The sequence below is a fragment of the Coccidioides posadasii genome, chromosome 2 (assembly GCF_018416015.2).
Source record: "Coccidioides posadasii str. Silveira chromosome 2, complete sequence".
Classification (NCBI taxonomy): Eukaryota; Fungi; Ascomycota; class Eurotiomycetes; order Onygenales; family Onygenaceae; genus Coccidioides; species Coccidioides posadasii.
In genome coordinates, this window is record NC_089408.1 from 1,892,165 (window position 1) to 1,911,394 (window position 19,230).

Genomic DNA, 19,230 nt, shown 5'->3' on the forward strand with positions numbered 1-19,230 from the left:
TAACCCATAATTACAAGTGGCACACCAACCCCAAGACATGCTTATGTCATGTGGCTTGTCACCTTGCAAGCTTCGTCGTGAACCTCCGCCGTTGTGCTCAACCGATATCAAGACTCAGAACACAAGACATGAAGTTAGGAGTGGTTTACTTATAGCTGTACTTATGGATATGATATGCATCTCTAACAATCTCAACTGCATATTGGCCCTAAACTGCTGATATCGCTTCTTGTCGTGCTTTTTTGTTGCATATATACTTACGTCAGTCTGTTGCCTAGAGTCCTTGATTTAGGGGCCGTTTGCTGGGCAATCTCATATACGTAGGTAAGCAGTTGGGACTCATCTATGATAAGATGGTCTTTGGATATTTCTCTACATTCAGTCTCCCTCTATTGTCTCAAAGAAGATGCCACTTGAAAGTCGAAGCTCCACCATCCTTTGCTCTGTGGAACATCTCGAGTCTACAAAACAGACGGCATACAAGCTTCACAACTTGAAATTTATGTCCCACAGAACCGGCAAAGAATTAACAGCATTTTGTGAGCATCATGGCTGCTAGAATTGCTGTGATACGGTGGTGGCACAGCTACATACTCAGCAGCATTGATGCTCTGGATGGATTGCATTGTGCATCATTTAGTGGCTACAATCTGACCGGTTACTAATAACACCTAACAGCATCTTGCTTGTTTATTTAGCGATTCACAATGGCAACGAGGGTTCCTCCAACGATACCTCCTCGGCCGAGTCGTTCGCCAAATACCCTATCTCCGCCCAACGCAGATATTCCGAAGATTCCACCCCGCCCAACAAAACGCCGGACCGACCAATCTACCTCTCCAAAGCCCGATAGATTTGCACCTTCACCACTAAACGCTCTACCCGGAGAGGCTACCGCTTCAAACGATGACCGCCCTTCTCGACCCCCCAGTGTCGCAGCGCTTCCGTCGATTGGACAAGAAGGGATCGAATATGAAGGCGCAGAGTACCAGAGCATGCAAGGAGGCGAAGATGATGACCAGATACAGCAACCAGTCGAGACCAGGAGTGTTAACCGGGATCTATACCTCCATGCGCCAAGGCCATCTTTACCAGATACTAGTGCCAAGGCTCAGGTGGAAGTTGTCACCAGAACGGATTCACGACAAGCTGCAGCTGCAGGCTTCGGAAAAGCGGTTTCACCCAGTGACGAAGAAGTGAAGTATCTCGATTCCCAGCGCGAACCGTCCGCTGAGCAACGCAAATCCTTACATCCAGGAGATGAACATGGTATTTCTGAAATTGGTCAACGGGTTCCCATGATACCGAATGCTGGTTATGTACAAGCGCCGAGCCCTGCACCTTTAGGCGCGAATAATGAGCCATTAAGTAGCGAGAGCTCCGTTTCTCAGCGACAAGGGCGACAGCAGGCCCGAAATAGAAGTGGGTTGGAGTGGCTTCCACCTAGTAGTTACGGGCTTCACGGCCACGGAGTTCATATGAACGATAAGTTTGAAAAGGCTTGGTACGACGAACACCCTGAGGAGCTTACCCGTGAAGAACAAACTCACTATGGCCCTGGGAATGGAAGCCCCCGACCTGAGTGGGCTATGTCTAGTGAAGATTTAAATAAGATAGTCAAGTTGTCCGCACAAAAAACTATTGGTAAGGATGTCTCCCCTTGTGCGTATTTAGCCCGAGCTAACGATGTTAGACTCTTCTGCAGAGATTATATGCACACCAGAGGAGGAGATTGGCTATATAGCTACTGAAGAACTTGCTTCACGCTTTAAATTGCCGTCACGTGGATCACCATTGGGCAAAAATGTTGCCCAAGGTCTAGAACCGGCTCCTGAATCGCTACGGAAAAACTCTACCGCCCAAGAAAACGATCACGACAAAGAGGAGGTCAAAATCCATATAGATGAGCCAATCCACCACCAGCACCACCCGGATGGGTTTATGCCTGCATCAGACAACCATAAGCCACATGGCGGTGATTCATTGGAGGAAAATGGGGAAGAATCACCGATACTTGCTGAAGATGAAGTCGATGAACGTGCTGAACATTTGCAACCAGCAGTCTCCCCAACTCTAGTTTCTCATATTATAAATTCACCCGAGCGCAAGACCCATACTCGGTCTCCTAGTGTTGGTAGCAACCGAGTACCGATCAAACCGCTTGCTAGCCCAACCTTGTCGTCATATAACTCACGGACGGGAGAAGGTGAAGATATGAGACAACCCCTGGAGGATGTCGAAGAGTATGAGCCACTCTTCCCCGACGATGGTAAGAACAAGAAGCCTTTACCGGCGGAGGAGCAACTCAAGAAAGAGCCGGAGTATCACCGACATAAATTTCCGAGCCAGGACATATGGGAAGATGCTCCAGATAGCTTACAATTGCAAACAACGGTCTCGATGGCAGAAAGCCCGAAAGATGAGAATAAATCCCCCGTCGAAATTGCCGAGGAAGAAATGGCAAAGCTTCGGCAGGGCATACAAAGGAAGCCAAGTTCAGCGTCGACAGGATCTTCAGGCCCGTCAGATGATGTGCCAGCAAGACCTGGTGTTAAACAGAGCTTCCCAAGCAAAGACATCTGGGAGGAAGCACCAGAAAGCCAACAACTGGAAGCCACTGTGCAGATTGCAGAACAGCAAAACGAAGCGATTCCAGCAGAAAATACGGAGAAAGCGTCGCCTCCAGGAATCCCTGTTCGTCCATCCAAGAGACCGCAACGGATTTCGCCGGAGCGCCAATCTCCACCCGTCCAAGCGGAATCTACTCTGCCGCCAACCGATGCCAAGAAGCCCCCCGCCATTCCCGAGCGTCCTAAGCCTCAGATTCCGCCAAGACCCCCCAGACCCCTTCAACGAACTTCTGGGGATAGCTCGTCCAAAATAAAATCGAGCACGTCTAACGACACGGCCTCTCCGCCTGTCGTGAAACCCAAACCACCGATTCCATCGCGTCCTCTTGGGTCTAAAATTGCAGCGTTAAAGGCTGGGTTTCTATCGGATTTGGATAATCGTCTGAAGCTTGGACCGCAGGCACCCAAACCACAGGAGAAGAATGAAGAGGAGAAACCGCAGGCCCCGAAGGGACCGTTGAGCGATGCGCGTAAAGGCAGGGCAAGGGGTCCTGCGAGAAGGAAGCCTGCGGTTTCTTCTCCCCCAGAGGATACGACGAAGGTCGAAGCGACCCGAGCTCCCCAAGTAACACTGGTCGAGCCATGGAGCCTTTGGTCTATGCGACCCGACGGGGCGTTAATGTTGTGTCAAGAGAACAAAAAGCCAGAGAGTATTTGCAAGACAGGACCGTCTCCAGATCGGTCCAAGGAAGCTTTACCGCCGGAGCAACTGAAGGTCGAAGAGTCAGTTATCTTGAGGAGCCCTGAACCAGAATCCCAGATAACAGAGAACCAAAAGTTGGTGGAAGAACAAAAATCGCCAACATCAATGGATAATCCTGAGCCCGACCTTTCTGTGCAAGAGCACCTCGAATTTCAATCACCTTTGCATCCCACTTCAGAACAGACGTCCCCGGAAACTAGCACGGGGCCCCCTTTTGAGCCGTCTTCAATTGATCCAGCTTCAGAGACGGACCTAACAACCGTGCCACCAGAGAAAGAAGAGACGTCAAGAATGATTGATACCAAGAAAGACATGACCCAAGCACAACCGCAAGAGAAAGATATTGAGCCTGTCGCTGATCTCACCCCAGAAGTGATCTTGAAGGACCCGACGAAGTAATAGTTTCAGTCTTTCCACCTTAGTGTATTTTGTACTGAGTTTTCTGGCTCTTGATCCTTATGCTCCTTCCCATTGACAGTTTTGCATTATTGCATAAGTATATGGACGTTCTATTCCTCCGTGTTGGTTGGCAATGCACGGCCATACGTGTGATAATACTGTATATCTAACATCCATGGCCTGATATATGCATAGGACGGGTTGGGTCGGATTCGGACACCAGACGTTTTGACATAGGTATGGACCAACCGGTATCAGCACGACCATATATCCGGAGCGACTGTTTCCCAAGTGAAACTTTTTCTTCAAAAAAGCCAATGATTCGAATAATAATTGTTTTCTTTTAGTTTCCTTTCCATTCCAAACCATAATGACCTCATGCAATCTTTAGCCAGGGGATTGAATATCTGAATATCGCTAAGAGGAGAACAGAATCCTTGTCCAGTCGGCTAGGGGCTTAAATGACAAAATCGAACGGACCCACGATCCCCAGCGCCATCAAAGTATGCAAACGCCCAACGGTACTGTAACCAATATACCCCATTCACAATATGAATGAAAAAGGTAAGGAAAGGTATTAAAATCGGTATACCCGTATAATAGAACAATAAATAGGACATGGGCCAGAAATGGGAAAGAGACAGTGCCACAAGCCGAGAAGAGAGAGGTCAAAATGCGAAGGTAAAGGAATGACCCAATGTGCAGTTATCCTAGATGCTAAAAGAACTCTAGGACTAAAACGGGGAAATGCTCTCTCCTGACGCTTCTCTTGTTCTCATAGAGCCAATGGACAAGGCAGAATGAAAACATGAGCAATAGAATACTCGAGAACGTGAGAATTCCAAAAGAATATGCTTGACTGGCAAAACAAGAAGCTTCGTACGTGCTTAAATGCTTGGTTAATGGTGATCGCCTTTGGTGGACCTCTAAAAACGCCTTGCAGAATTCAAAAATGGTGTAAACGTGTGTGAGTATTTTGATGCGAGGAGCAGCTTTTGATGCCATTTACAAGCACCTTATTTCCTAAAGCTGTCGACGCTTAACATCGGAATTTCAACTAAGTTATCACAGGGAACACCCTCGTCTTTTCGTCTCTGGAAGAAGCAATCGCACTCAGAGACGACTAATCCCCATTCTGCCAACGCTCGGCCAGCATATTTGCTTGCAACAAAACAGCGGTTACCAGTATGCTGAGGGTTGGATGAACATGAGATCTCTTTGACGATAGGACACGCTGAGACGGCCCAGGGAGAGGCATTAAGAGCCATAGCGTTCGAGGATTCTTCCATGCAATCAGTATCAGATTCGAGAACAGAGCTGGTCTCAGAAACTGAATTAGAGACGGATCCCGGTCCGGACCCTGAACCTGATCCAGAGTCCGAACCGCCAACAGCAGTTTTGCGAGTTGCTTGAAGGTAGATTTGAGTCTGGGTAGGTAAGGATGGCGGAAAAAGCCTTCTGCTTCTCGGGAGGCACCGTTGACGATCCACCCACTCAAGACAGAATCGGAATGTATATGCTCTATATGGTTTCGAAGTCTCTTCCAAGTCAGATCCATTTGATTCGGTATGCCTCGGATCCGCTGATGAAGCGTTGAATTCAGACTTCGATCCACCCAGATCATCGGACTCATCACAACTACTGCCGGGTGGAGTTACTTCACCGGGCTTTGGGTTGGAGCTATTCCCGAATATCGACCTTAGCATCTTCCATCGTTTCTTTGCTGGTGGCTGCGACTGTGCTGGTGTAGTGGTAGCAGTAGCATTACTAGCCTGGATAGGATTTTGTTCACTGGAAGCGTTCACGCGGTCTGTTGCCGAAGGAACATCATCCAAGAACACGAAAAGGCTAGTTGGCGGCGGAGCAGCATCGTCTCTTATTATAATTATTCGGCGTCCAGGGGCCGGGCTGCAGGGAACTGATGACAAGGGAGCCGTAAGCTGCTTTTCCGCTCTAGATTGGTAGGCAAGAAAGTAATTCCAGACAGCTCCTAATCGGCTAGACAAATCGCTGTAGATTCGCCTACGAGGTTTTAGTACTCAGCGTCAGAACACACCGTAGTGCTGATGGGACATACCTATCTAGAGACGAAGGTTGATCGCTCAATCGCGCCAGCCTCCAGCATAGCAAACGGTGGAAATAAGCACGGACCATGGGGCTCCAATGGCTGAAATAGTGATGGAAGACTTGATGCTGTAATAATAAGCCTGAGCATAGCTGCTCTTTCCTTCGCTCGTCCCGGTTGATGGCTTCCCAAGCAGCAAATATAAAAGCAAAAGCCCGCACTTCTGTGACGATGTGCTTGCTCTTCATCATTTGCTTGCAAACCTCAAGCCAAAAATCCCAGTCCAAGATATCAGGTTGACCAGTCGATTGACAATAGGGAGGAATGATAGGCACAAGCTCTTCAACGAAGTCACAGAGAACAAAACATGGACCATGGTCAAAAAGGGAGGTTTTTCGAGCGGCCAACTTGAGGATCGAACAGAACGCCTCAAGGAAGAACTGTTTGGTATCCGCCGGAACTGAGTTATCGAGCAGAATATTCTTCAGTATCAATATGAGCCTATTTTCCGACATAATTCGCAGCGAATTAGTAGCTCCTAAAGGGAATCCTGTGGCCGTGGCTTCTGCCCCATCAATGAAATCTTCAAATGTAGTGGACGTAGCGCCATGGGCATTTTCTGGAATCTGTGGGTTCGACTGTTTGCTGAGTGTACTCTCTAAGACCGCGAGCATCTGAGCATGCACCAATACTAACCCAGGAACGTAAACACGCCTTGATAAATCCGTTCCTGCTGGCAAGAATTCCGCAGCAAGAATATGAAAGTGTTTCACGAAAACGAAAAACAGGTCCGTATCCCGTCCGCACCAGCGAGAAACCCACGGTCCAAGCCAATTGATATTCGAAGCGGCCAAGGGAATGGAGACGTTACGCCGCAAGTTACGGACAAGAGCCGCATACGAGGTAAAACTTAGGGATCTTACAGCTGGCGGAAAGCAAGATACAATATACTCAGATATTGCGCTTCTGGTTGCAGGATTGCCTTCTGTTTTGAACTGGCTTGTCACCCTTTTGAGCAAATCGGGACCAGCATTCCACAGTCGTACGAGTAAATCGCACACGTCACGACAGAAAAAGAAGCCGTATGCACATGATTTTCCGGCAAAAGAAACCAGGCTTGCAGGGGTGTGCCTTGTGGACATCTTGTCAACGCAATAAGCCAGCTGTGAGAGCAGGTTTTGGGATAGAATGTTACGAATGTTATGATGGATTGACTCCACCAGGAAATCGGACCCAGTAGACTCGAGAGATGTGGTTGATTTCTGCGTGAGATCTGATTTTTGAGTTGGAGTTGCACCCGGAGAATTAGGGGAGGTTGGAATCCGCCATTCCGGTCTCATCATAATGGCTGTAATTGCTTCAAGATAGACCGGCCGGTCTACTCCCGTGATAGAATGGCTAGTCCTGCCACTGAGCGTTTCCAGCAGCCCAGTCCACCATTTATTTAAAATATTCACGCGGCGATCCAGGTCTTCGGGCCGCAGGCAGCTGTTGGACGGGTGTTTAGCATATCGTGCAAGACATGGAAGAAGGGACGAGCGGATCACGTTCACTTTGAGAGAGCTCGATTTTGATTGGTATCTTCGAGATGTTAGCCCAGGGGTTGTTGATTGACGAAAGCCAGCTAGGTACATACTTTTGAAAATCCGCATCGAGACCTCTGAAAACATTCCATAGCTCATCCTTTTTCCGTGGCTGTTCCGGTTTTCTTTTAGTCGCATTCGATGGAGGGTTTTGCGGAATTGGAGGGATATCCGTTTTGGACAAGCCGACAGATGCTGCCAACCTTTCTAAGGATGATTTTCGGCATAACGACTGAAGGGACGGGGTCCTGGTGATAACTGGCGAGGCGTCACTCTGCTCTTTCGCTACAACCGTGCTGAGTGGCCGTCGATTCCGCTTTGTTAGGACACTGGGGGCCCTGGCTAGGTCGGTGCCTGGATGTTTTCCACTTTCTTTGGTTGGTTCCGCAGGCGTGCCATCCTGCGCTGGCGGGTCAGATTCAAATGAAGTTCGTCCATTTGCGAGCCCCGGACGCTGTTTATCGTCTCTGTTTGTCTGAGATGGTGACGGCGACCTTGAGGATTTCCATGTTCTGCGAGTTAGACTTGCGAGAGCGCCCGTTACAGCCTTCGTCCTGCGTGGACGTTCAGGAGTTCTAGCACCTTTTTCGCTAGTAGAATTAATCCCGTTCTCGTCATCGATCCCCAGTGTAAATACAGGGCCTTTCTTGCGTTTAGAGCGGAGAGAGGATTGACGTAATACCTCTTTTCCGGATACAAAATCACCAGTGTGTTGGGAGGCAATCTGCTGGTCCGCGGAGTGTGTCAAATTCACTTCCGAAAGTGTCTTTCTCATGGAGTTGCTCTCTCCGCCTGGGTTCAGTTCTGGAACGCAATTATAGCTCGCTGAGCGTGTCAGCTGAGATGAACTACCACCGTGTTCTCCACCATTTCTGAAAGAAGGCATCGTCGAACGACGATTGTGTAGACGGAAGAGGGGGAATTCAAAATCGTCAAAGCCTGGGCTTTGGAGAGACCCGCTCTCCAACAGTATGGCAGTGGACAGTCCACGTTCACACCATCGAGTTTGCTCTGTATTATGGAATCGGCGACGGTTTGGGATCTCCGAGTGAACCGCTCCTGTAGTGGAAGATGAAAAAAATGGTAGATCGAGCACAGGGCAGTTGAAAGAAAGTAAGATCGCGAACCAACGGGTGTTCTCAGCTATTAGATAACGAGTGATGACGGCCGTGTTCTAAGGGCAGGGTTAGTTATACACACTTTCAGAAAGGCCCACCGATCGATTCCTAGTCGTTACCGGGAAAAAGGAGACGGAGACTCTGGTCACTTCTCCTCGATCTGGGATCGTTTCATAGAAAACTTCAAAGACAAGCTTGGCGGGGAAATAAAAAGGACTGCAAGGGTGAGATTTAGAGGCGGGAAGCTGAGACGCAGGCTAGGGGCATAAAGCAACCCAGGACGCAACAAAGAGAAAGGCGTCGAGAGACCCAGCAACGATTACCACGAGTCCACGGAGGACTCCGGAGTGCTAGTTAACTAATTTCTATTGGGCCATATGTTGACAGGGAAAAAGAAGAAAATAAAAGCCTCCGAGAGTAACGAAAGAGAAGCCCAGCTGTCCAAACCTGTGATCATGGGAATGATGATGTCGAACCAGGAAGGCGGCCTATATTTAGACGTCAGAAGATCTTAATATTCACTCACCCAACTCTCGAACTTCAAGAAACCCGCCATTGAGCCTCACCAACTAGTGAGTCGCAGCAACGGACGCCACTCTGTTAGCTCAAGGAGATTAAGTTACGGGCTTGCCAATTGACTTCTTCGGGGCTTTTGATTTGATGAAAAGCCCACATTGGTGGATTTTGTCCAATGCTCGTATCTGCGCTGGGTGGAGAGCCATGTCATCATCATGGACAACAGCATCACAGCACTGACAACTCTGAAGCAGGAAGCAGTTCCTGATCTAACGATGGCCTCCGTTCATATTGTTCTTTTCACTCAACTCACTCTACACTCGCCCGCCCGGGGTCGCTTGGTGGCAGGAAGATCGTGACAATCGGGCGATTTCACAACCTTGCGGCCTTTCGCCAAGCGACGATATTACGGGGCTAAATGCAAGCCAAGTCTCCGTCCGAGAGCCTGATCTTCAGCCACATATCGGGGCTGAATGATTTTTTTATTTCAAATCAGAAGCAGGGCGGGTGTATCCTCCCGCCCAAAGGAATTACCCGCGGACGGTTCCCAGAAGCGACCAATATGCCAATACCATGCAAGCCCGCCCCAAGGGCCTGTTTGCGGTTTTTGAGCCAGACAGCCCAATAAAAATTCCACGCGGGCCGCTGGCCAATGAGAAGCGAGGAGCGATCTTATGTCGACGGTCCCGTTGCTGATCTTTGGAACTCGGTGAGACGGGAAAAAACACTTAAGAGAATTTGTTTGAGGCACGCTACGGGGTACGGAGTGCGAGAATTTACCTGAAAGGACGGAGTACGGCAGCCATGATAACTTTCCGGAAGAGCCGTTTAATCCTCACCGAAACAATTTCATGCGCCCGCAAAAGCGTGGACATCTGTCCGAGTATTGAGGCGGTGCACCCCTATACGCACGAAAGGCCGACCGCAATGTATATTGATCCATCCTGTCGAAATAATCCTATAACTCTACGGGGTAGCCGCTTGGTCAATCAAACTGTTGAGTTCCAAGGCTTGCAGGTCTTCTAGCCTCTGCGATTTAACATAAGGGCCGCGGGCACCCCTTTTTTTGAAGCTAATATCCAGGCATGGGTCCCTCCTCAGACGGCCGACTCTGCGTAAAGTTGAAGGACACAAACATCGGCCCTCGAAGAAAATTTACTCGCAGGATTTGCAGCATAGAAAACCAAGAAGGGATTGTATCAACGAGTAAAACTGGAATGTATGCGTATGGAGGCTGTAACTGTACAATTCTGGGATGCGTATTCCATTGTCTATCACCATCCTCCCTTTATTTTTACACAAGTATATTTAGTGGGCGGGAGATGCTTCCTCTTCGGGCAGCTCGAACCAGTCCTCCTCAACGGCGGCCTCTCCAGGGGCAGCCTGACCCTCCACTTCGACTTCTTGGGTCTCATATGCCTTCAACTCCGCAGCAATGTTTGCCTCCTCTGGAGATGGAGGGGGTGTGGGCATGACGAATTTCTGCACGTAAGCATCAGCGTCGGATGGCTTCAACGGTGCGGGCTTATAGGCGCGGAGTTCGCGAAGATAAAGGTCCTGAACGGGATCGGCTGCGGAAGAGTACGAGTCAGCATCCGAGGGCGAAAGAGGAGTCTGTCTAACTCTTCTACCTTGTCTAGCGGACGAAGTAGCAAAGGTTCGAACGGCAACGGAGCTCTGTTGCCGAGCCACTCGGGTCAAGAGTGACCGCTACGTAGGGTCAGCATGGGTTCAATTGACACAAAGCGGGAATCAAAATGATGCTTACGGATGCCCGAAGTGATTGAAACAACATTGCAACTGCGATGGGATGATGAACGGACGATATGAGGGTCCAGAGGGGGGATTCAATTGCAGGTTCGACGTCAAACTGCAATATCGGCTGGTTGGCGGGTTTGTGAGCGACCTCCAGGCTTGGCGTTTAGATTAGTCATTCGTGGTTATTAGTCATCCACTGCGAGGCTGCCATCAAAAAGGCTCGCGCTCCCAGCTGAACAGCATTTCATCCTCCATCCAGCTCCAGGCTCCCTTCAGCGTCTCCAACACATCGGCTCTGAAGCCTCTAATCCAGGAATAACACCCTCAAGGAAGGTATTCTCATGGAGTAACCTGCTGAGACGCGTTCAGATGTTCGCATAGCCAAGTCGCAGGGCTTCCTTCAGTCACTACTGATATTTGCCACTCTTGTGCGAGCGAGCTAGAAGGATTTCAACGCAGACTGAGAAATCGGCTTGCGCCTTCACCTTTGCAGCGTTGGTTATCGCGCAAGGGAGCCCAAATTGTCATTCTTTTCGACATTTGGGGCGGAACGGTTGTCCTCACAAAGGTAAAGCTGTGATAGCCTTTGGGTTTATGAACACTTGAGCGCATCTACTTGTACAATCCCAAAGTGACTCTCTCATCTACCATCTATAACTAATGGATACCACTTTAAAAGAGTTATATGATAATGTTTGCTTGACACTTGAGCTAACATGATTTCTAAAGACAGTGGCCACGGACTCCTGTGCTCTACCCCAGGCTTAACCGCGTGCCACTACCACACCTTTTTCATCCTCTTTGCGTCTTTGGACCGGGCATCATTGAAAACAAACCGGCAAGGTGTATTCGCCGTTGTTTATTCGCGCTTGCGCATCCCAACATAACCTTAGAGTCTCCTATAAATCAATCAAGAAGCGCCATACTGAGCGTCTGAGAACAAAAGAAAAGGTAAAGAAGATGGCGACTTTTGGGCCTGGAGTTCGCACCGAGGCTGCGCCGAATTTGTGGAAGGAGAATCTTGCAGCACGCTTAATCTGCCCAGAATGCAAGGAGAATCCCCCTAATCTGCGGACACCTGACTCTCATGAGACGATATGCGGCTCCTGCGGCCTGGTTCTTGCGGATCGAGAAATTGATCAGCATTCAGAGTGGCGCACGTTTTCAAACGACGATCAAAATAACGATGACCCATCTCGTGTCGGAGATGCTGCCAACCCGCTTTTAAATGGCAACCAGCTCGAGACCCAAATTTCATATGGGCAAGGCGGCGCTAAGACACGCGAGCTGCATCGTGCTCAGAATAAAATGTCAAGTGAGAAGACTAACAGAGCGTTGCTGGCGGCATACAAGGAGATTGGAGCACTATGTGACGGTTTCAATATTCAGAAGAACGTTGCCGACACTGCCAAATACCTCTTCAAGGTTGTAGATGATGCAAAAGCATTTAAAGGCAAATCTCAAGATGTTATTATTGCCGGATGTATTTTTATCGCCTGTCGTCAGTGCAAGGTTCCGCGAACCTTTACCGAGATTTTCGCTTTGACACGGGTGTCAAAGAAGGAGATCGGGAGGATCTACAAAGCTCTGGAAAAATTCTTCACTGCGCAGAACTTGGAGAGGATCAACTCTGTAGTTTCGAGTGGAGGTAAGAGTCTCTTAGTCTCTATCACCGCCATTGTACACCCTGTGACTAATATCTATCATCAACAGGGGTGCCAGATCCCAACGAAACCTATACCGCAACTACTTCTACCAAGCCAAGTGATCTCTGCAACCGTTTCTGCAACTTGCTTGATCTGCCTTTCCAAGTCACGAACGTGTCATCTGCGCTTGCTGACCGAGTTACCTCTATGGGCGACCTCGCAGGTCGCTCACCTTTGTCAATCGTCGCTGCGTCAATATATATGGCATCCTTTTTGATGGGCCAAGGCAAATCAGCGAAAGAAATTTCCGCCGTTGCCCACGTTAGTGATGGCACAATACGTGGTGCATACAAGCAGCTCTATGCTGAAAGGGAGCGGCTAATAGATCCTGCTTGGATCAAGGATGGCAAAGGTGATATGAAAAATCTTCCGCCCACTTAGACCACGAGCGGAAAACGACCGTCCATCGGCGAATACTCGTGGAATTTTGAAATATACATTTCACGAATTCGCCGTTGGTTTCTTCGTGGTGTCTTGTCGCTTTTGGCATTGCTCCCCGGGAATCCGCCCTTCAGCATCAGTTCACACCGCCAGTTAGCTGAAAATAATTTTGAATATCTGAAGTGTGGGTGTTGAAAACACACATGTGGGGAAAAAAACTCCCAATGAAATTGAGAACCGAGCTATTGAATTCTAACTTTTGATACCGACTGCTTGTAATAAAAGAAAAGGAGCAGTGTCCGAGAGTTGGTCGAAGAAACGTTTTTGCCATGATCCCTATTTGAAATGAATCGACAACTCTTACTTTGCGATTTTGTTTGCCTTGTATAACATGTGTTAGGATGTATCTATAGAACAGCGGGCTCGGATTTGCCAAGTTATAGCAGTGTTTTAACCACTAGAAGAATGATATCACAAAATTACAATATGAATGCCTCGGCTCAGCCAAAGAAAACAGATATCTAGGAATAGAAGTACCCATACCAGTACATGTGGAACATGTACGAAGTGAAAGCTGCTAAACCAATAATGCCAGCCAAAACCACCAACAGCCCTTTAAAAAAGCAATAAAATGGCAAAGGACAACTTGCATGCCAGTCTATATGCGTAGAAGATGCATGGCAACTGCCCAGAGGCTCACATTAAACTGGGAAACATATCAGAACAACAAAAGTCAGTATTTGCATACAACCATACACTGGGGGTGGGCGTTTCGGGTATAAGTAAATCTAGACAAATTGGCCAGTTGTCTAAAAGGCCAAAATATACCTACAAAAGAGGCAATTAAAGAGTGCCTGGTAGAAGGATAATTTCACACATCAGGAAGACCTCTGAGATATGCAATAGGGGAAAGCCCTGTTATTCCCAAAGTTCGCAGAAGGAGAGGGAGGAAGGAGTGAAATTAAATTCAGTTATTCAATTTGATACTTGCTTTAGTGAGGATTCTCGAAACTTTATTGATCCAATGTTGCGTTTCGGTCCAGTTTCTCGAGTCGATGGCGTCCCTGATGGCTGGAAAGAATGCCTCGTCATAGCCTGACCACTTTTGCGGGCCAAAAATGATATGTTTGAACTGAGTGCGGTTGGGAACCTAAAAATAATGTAAGTATGGATGGAATATAACAACACGTGAACTCTTCGGAAATGTAGAAGCAGCTGTGGTTCTACTTACACCACCACCTTCCTCCAAGTCAAGCAGATTCGTTTCGAAGTCTCCCATATGACCATTATGGCTCAATCTTCGGATGCCGAAGATTTTATTTTCGAAACCATTGTTGGCATATAGCGTCTCATTCCACACACGTTCCCACTTATGAAAAATGCGGGCGTTCCTACGGAATACTTCAGCCGCATCATACAAAGGTTTGAAGTCAATATGTGTCCTCGAATCGTCCACACGCGCAAGTTTGGATGGCGTCAACGGAGCCGAGTTCTTTTTAGCGTAGTCTTGCAGGTTAGATACGTACTGAACAACAGCAGCAGCGTATGCTTCGAGATCAAATGGAAGAATGGGCCGATCGGACACTTCTAAGAGAAGCAAACCCCATATCTGTCCAAGGGCTTTATGGTATCTAAAGCCAGCATCACCAATGGTAGACATCCAGTCGAAGTTATCATAACAACTATGATATGGGTATGGGTCTCCTTCAAAGCCGAAATCAATGCTAGATGTGCCGGCAATGTCTTGAAAGGCAACGTAATCACTTCCAGCGCCTAATCCCTGAAGTTTAGAGCCCTTTTTCTCCCAAATACTCTGTAGGGTTTCGCCAGTTTTGGGATCGGATACCCGGCTCAAGACCCGTCGAAGTGAACGCTCAAATAGAGGAGAGGCAGAAGCCCTAAAGTCCTCACCCGATACAGCCACATCGACGTTGATGTAGGCAAAACCATCGAAACGCAGATCCTCAACCCTATTCTCGACATATTCGGTAGAGCCTATGAGGTTATATTCTTCGCCATCCCAACTTGCAAACTCGATAGTGCGCAATGGCCTCCACCCAAGAGCTCGAAGCTCCCCGAAAATCCGCACAATTTCCAGTAGGATAGCAGAGCTGCTACCTGGATCTGCAGCACCGAAACACCATGCATCCCGATGGCTTCCTACAACGATTTTTTTCTCTGGCTGTTCGACGCCAGTCATCCTTCCAAGCACATTGTAGATTGGCTGTCGTTCTATTTCGTCTTGAATGTTCATTAGATTGACCTTGGGGGAAGAGTCATCCCCCGACCACCATTCATCGACATTTGGCACACCACCGACCCATTCTTTTGGTACCCGTTTACCATGACCTTGGATAGCTTGTAACAGATGCTGCGCATCCCTCCATGCGATAGGCAAGCTGGGGATCTTTGGGAGACCAGGGCTTTCTTCGACTGGCAATCTCTTTTTCTCATCAGGGCGAGAGGCGAAACCTGGGCTCAGTACGTCTCCAACAACCCACGACATCAGGCTGACGCCTCCGCGCTGCACGCCATCACTTGGCATATATCTTCCTTTTGGCCAAGCTGGGCCCTTGACAAATCCGTCTTCTGCTGGATCAGAATAGATTATACACCCAGCCGCGCCAGCTAATTCAGCAGCTTTGATTTTCAGTGCTCTATCACCCTGTGAGCCATAGTACTTCACCAAAACTATTGAATCCATAACCTTCACCCCCATATCGGCCAACGCTTGGAAATCTTCTCTGGAACCATAGTTGGCATATACGAGAGGGCCAGTGACGTTTCCAGATTTTGAATGTCCATGGAAAACCAATGTCTGCTCCCTCGATCTCCTGTACACCTTTTCCTCATCGATCTTAGCTTCCCATTTCTTGTCTGCTGGCTCCACAATTGCTATCCTCCTGCCGTGTTTGGTAGGATAATTCAGATAAACATCAAACCGTTCCATTTCAACATTCTCGAGCCCCGCTGCTCGAAACCTTGCCTGCACCCATTCTGCCAAGGCATAGTTTCCTTCGGTGCCCGCAATATGGGGGAACTGTGTCAGGTATTCAAGATTTTCAGCGATCGCCGTTTCATTCACCTGGTTCTGGACGAAATTTCGGACTGACTCGGGCTCATATAACCGGCCAAAATTTAGACCTCCTCCAAAGTTAAAAATATCGGAGACCACGATGAAATAGATGATCGAGACGACTATGAGGACCGCGACAAGTCGAAGGACGAGGATGCATTTTTGAGCGTCGCGGTTGCCAAACCCAGAATGTAGGAAGTTCAATCGAAAGGAGAACGTTGGGATGTATTTCCGCAGCGGGAAGTTTATGGAGGATAATGTTCTTCTGAGGTTGGCGAATCGTTTGGAAAAGGCAGAGCGGCTAGATCGTTGACCCGAAGGGTCCTCCACATCCATGTGCTCTAGCTCCCTTCGAAGGTTCTCAGTAGAGGCTCGAACTGATCCTCCATTAGAGGACGCTAAAAAGTCCACGCTCGATCGGGCAGATTCGACCGTGGGAGGGTGGTATCCTCGGGGATATCTCGAACTTCCCACTTCGGGAGCATGGCTGAGAAGTTGTTGCCTTTCGGCGTCATCGCTCACTTCTGAGGGGCCAAGAAGGGATTGTGATGATGAAGGACGTGCAGACGTAGCTTCTTCGTAGGTAGGGATCGGAAGGGATTCGTATAATACTTTATGGTCACCCATTTTATAGAGTGAAGCCCCTTAGGTCCCCAGAAGTGTCGGGGGCGGACAGGCGGCTTTGAAGGACCGTGCTCATGTTCTATCAACGAGGGAAAGGATTGCAATGATAGACAACCCGGTATTTTAAGAATCTAAATCAGAACATGGCCGAATAAGTTGTCAATATCATCGTCTCCTTGTCGGCAACACCGTTTGAGCGGATTCCGCATCGCAATGCACGCTGATCGGCGGGCTTAGTAACAGGAGTATTTTACGCAATCGTGGGGAGGGTGTGGCGCTCTTGTTTTAGTAGAGTTTTAACCCTTTTAGGAAATATATCCCGAGAATTTATCCGAGAAATCGGGCCGATGATAATCCAGGATACCAAAACCCTCGAGCGGGTCTTCGCAACGTGGAGGGAGGAACAGGCGCGCAGAGCGAGCACAAGCAGCAGTCGGGCTCCGTGCATTGTATTAAGTCTGAAGTGCCATATGTTTTCCAATACACTGACGGAGATCACTAGGCGACAATTCCACCTGCAATTGGACGAGGTGCGACTGCAGGAGCGGACGCTTGCGGGGAAGCAAATATCGCACGCACGCATGCCTGCTTGCTTGCTTGGTACCACACATCGAGCCACGCCGGATGTCCACATGTCACGCTGAAATGACTTTGCCTTGGATGGGATGAAATCCACAACCTCGTACTCCGTGCTCCCTGCTCTCTGCTCCGTTCTTCGGAATTCTGTTCTGCCTAGACTAGTTGTTTTTTTCCGCTCCGTACTGCGGCGGGAAGCTTACGTCTCGATCAAGCTTCATCCAAGCCAGCTTGTGTAATCCTAAGGCAGCGGAACTGTGGCTTGCGGAACAGCTTTCCCGCAACCTTCTGTCAAAAATCGTTTCGAGAATTCATCATTCCCATTCGATTATTCTGTCGTCGTGATCTACATCGAAGTCTCAAGCAAAGAAGGAAAGACATCTGAAATGGCCGCGGAAGTTGGAATCGTAGCGGTGGAAGGTCACGTACAAAATAATAGGTGGTGCTCTTTTTCAGGAGGCAGACTACAAGAGAAGAATCACAGGAAAGGGAGTATCGCTTGAAGCACAACCCGAAGACTTGATCATGAGTTTCATTGTACCCATAATAGGTCGCCAATCTGGGATTCATCGTTACGCGGCGTCACGGCTGCTGAGCGAGCTCATCAAATGCTCCGCAAGGTATATTGAAATGAAGACTTTCCTGAGGCTGATTATAGCGACTTGAAGCTATGAAACCAAGTGAGCGTCGTGTACTAATTGTTTGGTGAAGGCGCATACCGTCGTAATCTGGGTCCACAAATATGGCTTCGTGCACGCGATAATTGTTGAGCTAAATAATAGCGGAAACACTCCTATTGAGCCGACGGATGTTACCCACAAGGCTCGCTGGTGTTTGGGGCCGCGTGATGTGGTGACGCTTTTTACCCTGCAGGATCCCTTAAACACTTCGCGATTTCGCAACTGTGGGATGACTCTTTCAGGGCCGGAACTGGAGATTGAGAGTGCTTAAGTAGTTTTGTCTCGGGTTATTACAGTAATGTATCAGGCGACTACATATAAATCGTGGAGCCTTTGTTTGTTCGCTGATAACGTCTTACTTCAGCGAGCTTCAGCGCGAGAGGTTGTCATTTGTGGCTACATAAACTATAAAAGGTGTTGCGGTTGATCGCGGACCGCCGCATCCAAGTTGACATTGAGGATAATGCAAAGGAAAGTCCTCTCATGGTCGCTAGACGTTGGGGTCATGCCGAAGTTGCGCTTCGGCTTCAGCTTCAGCTCAGCTTCACATGGGCTTGTAATTCGAGTTCAGCCAACTTGCCTTGCGGGATTATTCTAGCGACTGTGTCTAGTGATAACATCTAATAGCATCTTCCGCGCGTGCAATCCCGGTGTACCCCAGCACAGTCTCATGGTAAACTCAACGCTTCTCGTCTTGATGATTAGTCCGTCATCTCCGCAGAAATGGCGTTCGGCCACAAAATCGGTGTTCATCAGATCGTCCCATATCAGAATCTGTTCATCTGGAAAGTTGGTCCACTCTCGAATCTTAGCCGGGCAGAGTTTACGGCCGGCGTTCGCGGGATTGCCCTTCGTAGACGAGTCTTTGTCTCTCCGAATATCCAAACCGAGAAATAAATGCGAATGGCAAGCATCGAGGAATTCGGGAATTGTGGTGTTTTGAGTCTGGAGCCTCAGCTGTTCCTCGGCTTGCTTTCGTAGTCGCTGTTCCTCTCCTCGCAACTCTTGTTCTTCCTTCGTCGGTACTATTCTTCTTCTCGCAGTCGCTGTTATTCTTCTCGTAGTTGCTTTTCTTCCTCCAAGCGCCGGTGCAGCTCCTGTATCTCCTGGATCTCCCGTTGAGACATTCTGCCCGCCGTTAAATGAGTTGGCGGGATCAATGGCGGAAAGAGATATTTGTTTTGGTGAGCCGCTGGGCAGAAATGCCCTAACCATAAAAGGCTAGACTTTGTTTTCACCGCTTGGGGCTTACCCGTGCTTCTGCCACGAATCCATCTCTATCGCGGACAATCCGAGTCGAGACGAATGCTACTCTCACGACCCAAGGCAGCGTGACTGACCCGGTCAACCGGCTTTTCCCTAGCGGACTGGTTCCCTCCTCGGCTTGATTTCCCTCAGTTCCATGAGTTAAGTCT

The 19,230-nt window shown here is 48.7% G+C and overlaps 6 protein-coding genes across 6 annotated transcripts; 2 read left to right on the top strand and 4 right to left on the bottom strand.

Moving 5' to 3' along the window:
* Positions 1-316: 316 nt before the first annotated feature.
* Positions 317-4,051, top strand: D8B26_003141 (uncharacterized protein). Its single transcript, XM_003068576.2, has 3 exons — positions 317-324; positions 679-1,644; positions 1,694-4,051. Exons 2-3 carry the CDS (start codon positions 708-710, stop codon positions 3,730-3,732), a joined length of 2,976 nt encoding a protein of 991 aa, XP_003068622.2. The 5' UTR covers positions 317-324; positions 679-707; the 3' UTR covers positions 3,733-4,051.
* A 504-nt stretch (positions 4,052-4,555) lies between these two features.
* Positions 4,556-8,586, bottom strand: D8B26_003142 (uncharacterized protein). The gene is made up of 3 exons (XM_003068575.2): positions 7,434-8,586; positions 5,810-7,378; positions 4,556-5,754 (listed from the first exon to the last, which is right to left on the bottom strand). Exons 1-3 carry the CDS (start codon positions 8,264-8,266, stop codon positions 4,749-4,751), a joined length of 3,408 nt encoding a protein of 1,135 aa, XP_003068621.2. The 5' UTR covers positions 8,267-8,586; the 3' UTR covers positions 4,556-4,748.
* A 1,532-nt stretch (positions 8,587-10,118) lies between these two features.
* D8B26_003143 (uncharacterized protein) lies at positions 10,119-10,881 on the bottom strand. Its single transcript, XM_003068574.2, has 3 exons — positions 10,783-10,881; positions 10,646-10,724; positions 10,119-10,585 (listed from the first exon to the last, which is right to left on the bottom strand). Exons 1-3 carry the CDS (start codon positions 10,807-10,809, stop codon positions 10,323-10,325), a joined length of 369 nt encoding a protein of 122 aa, XP_003068620.1. The 5' UTR covers positions 10,810-10,881; the 3' UTR covers positions 10,119-10,322.
* Positions 10,882-11,030: 149 nt separating this feature from the next.
* On the top strand, positions 11,031-12,859 carry SUA7 (transcription initiation factor IIB; the record flags this gene model as incomplete). The annotated part of the gene is made up of 3 exons (XM_066124052.1): positions 11,031-11,340; positions 11,502-12,420; positions 12,486-12,859. Exons 2-3 carry the CDS (start codon positions 11,733-11,735, stop codon positions 12,857-12,859), a joined length of 1,062 nt encoding a protein of 353 aa, XP_065980127.1. The 5' UTR covers positions 11,031-11,340; positions 11,502-11,732.
* Positions 12,860-13,788: 929 nt separating this feature from the next.
* Positions 13,789-16,758, bottom strand: D8B26_003145 (uncharacterized protein). The gene is made up of 2 exons (XM_003068572.2): positions 14,091-16,758; positions 13,789-14,009 (listed from the first exon to the last, which is right to left on the bottom strand). The coding sequence occupies exons 1-2, from the start codon at positions 16,560-16,562 to the stop codon at positions 13,827-13,829; spliced, it is 2,655 nt and encodes an 884-aa protein (XP_003068618.2). The 5' UTR covers positions 16,563-16,758; the 3' UTR covers positions 13,789-13,826.
* A 1,651-nt stretch (positions 16,759-18,409) lies between these two features.
* Positions 18,410-19,030, bottom strand: D8B26_003146 (uncharacterized protein; the record flags this gene model as incomplete). The annotated part of the gene is made up of 1 exon (XM_066124053.1): positions 18,410-19,030. One exon carries the CDS (start codon positions 19,028-19,030, stop codon positions 18,410-18,412), a length of 621 nt encoding a protein of 206 aa, XP_065980128.1.
* Between the last annotated feature and the right edge of the window lie 200 nt (positions 19,031-19,230).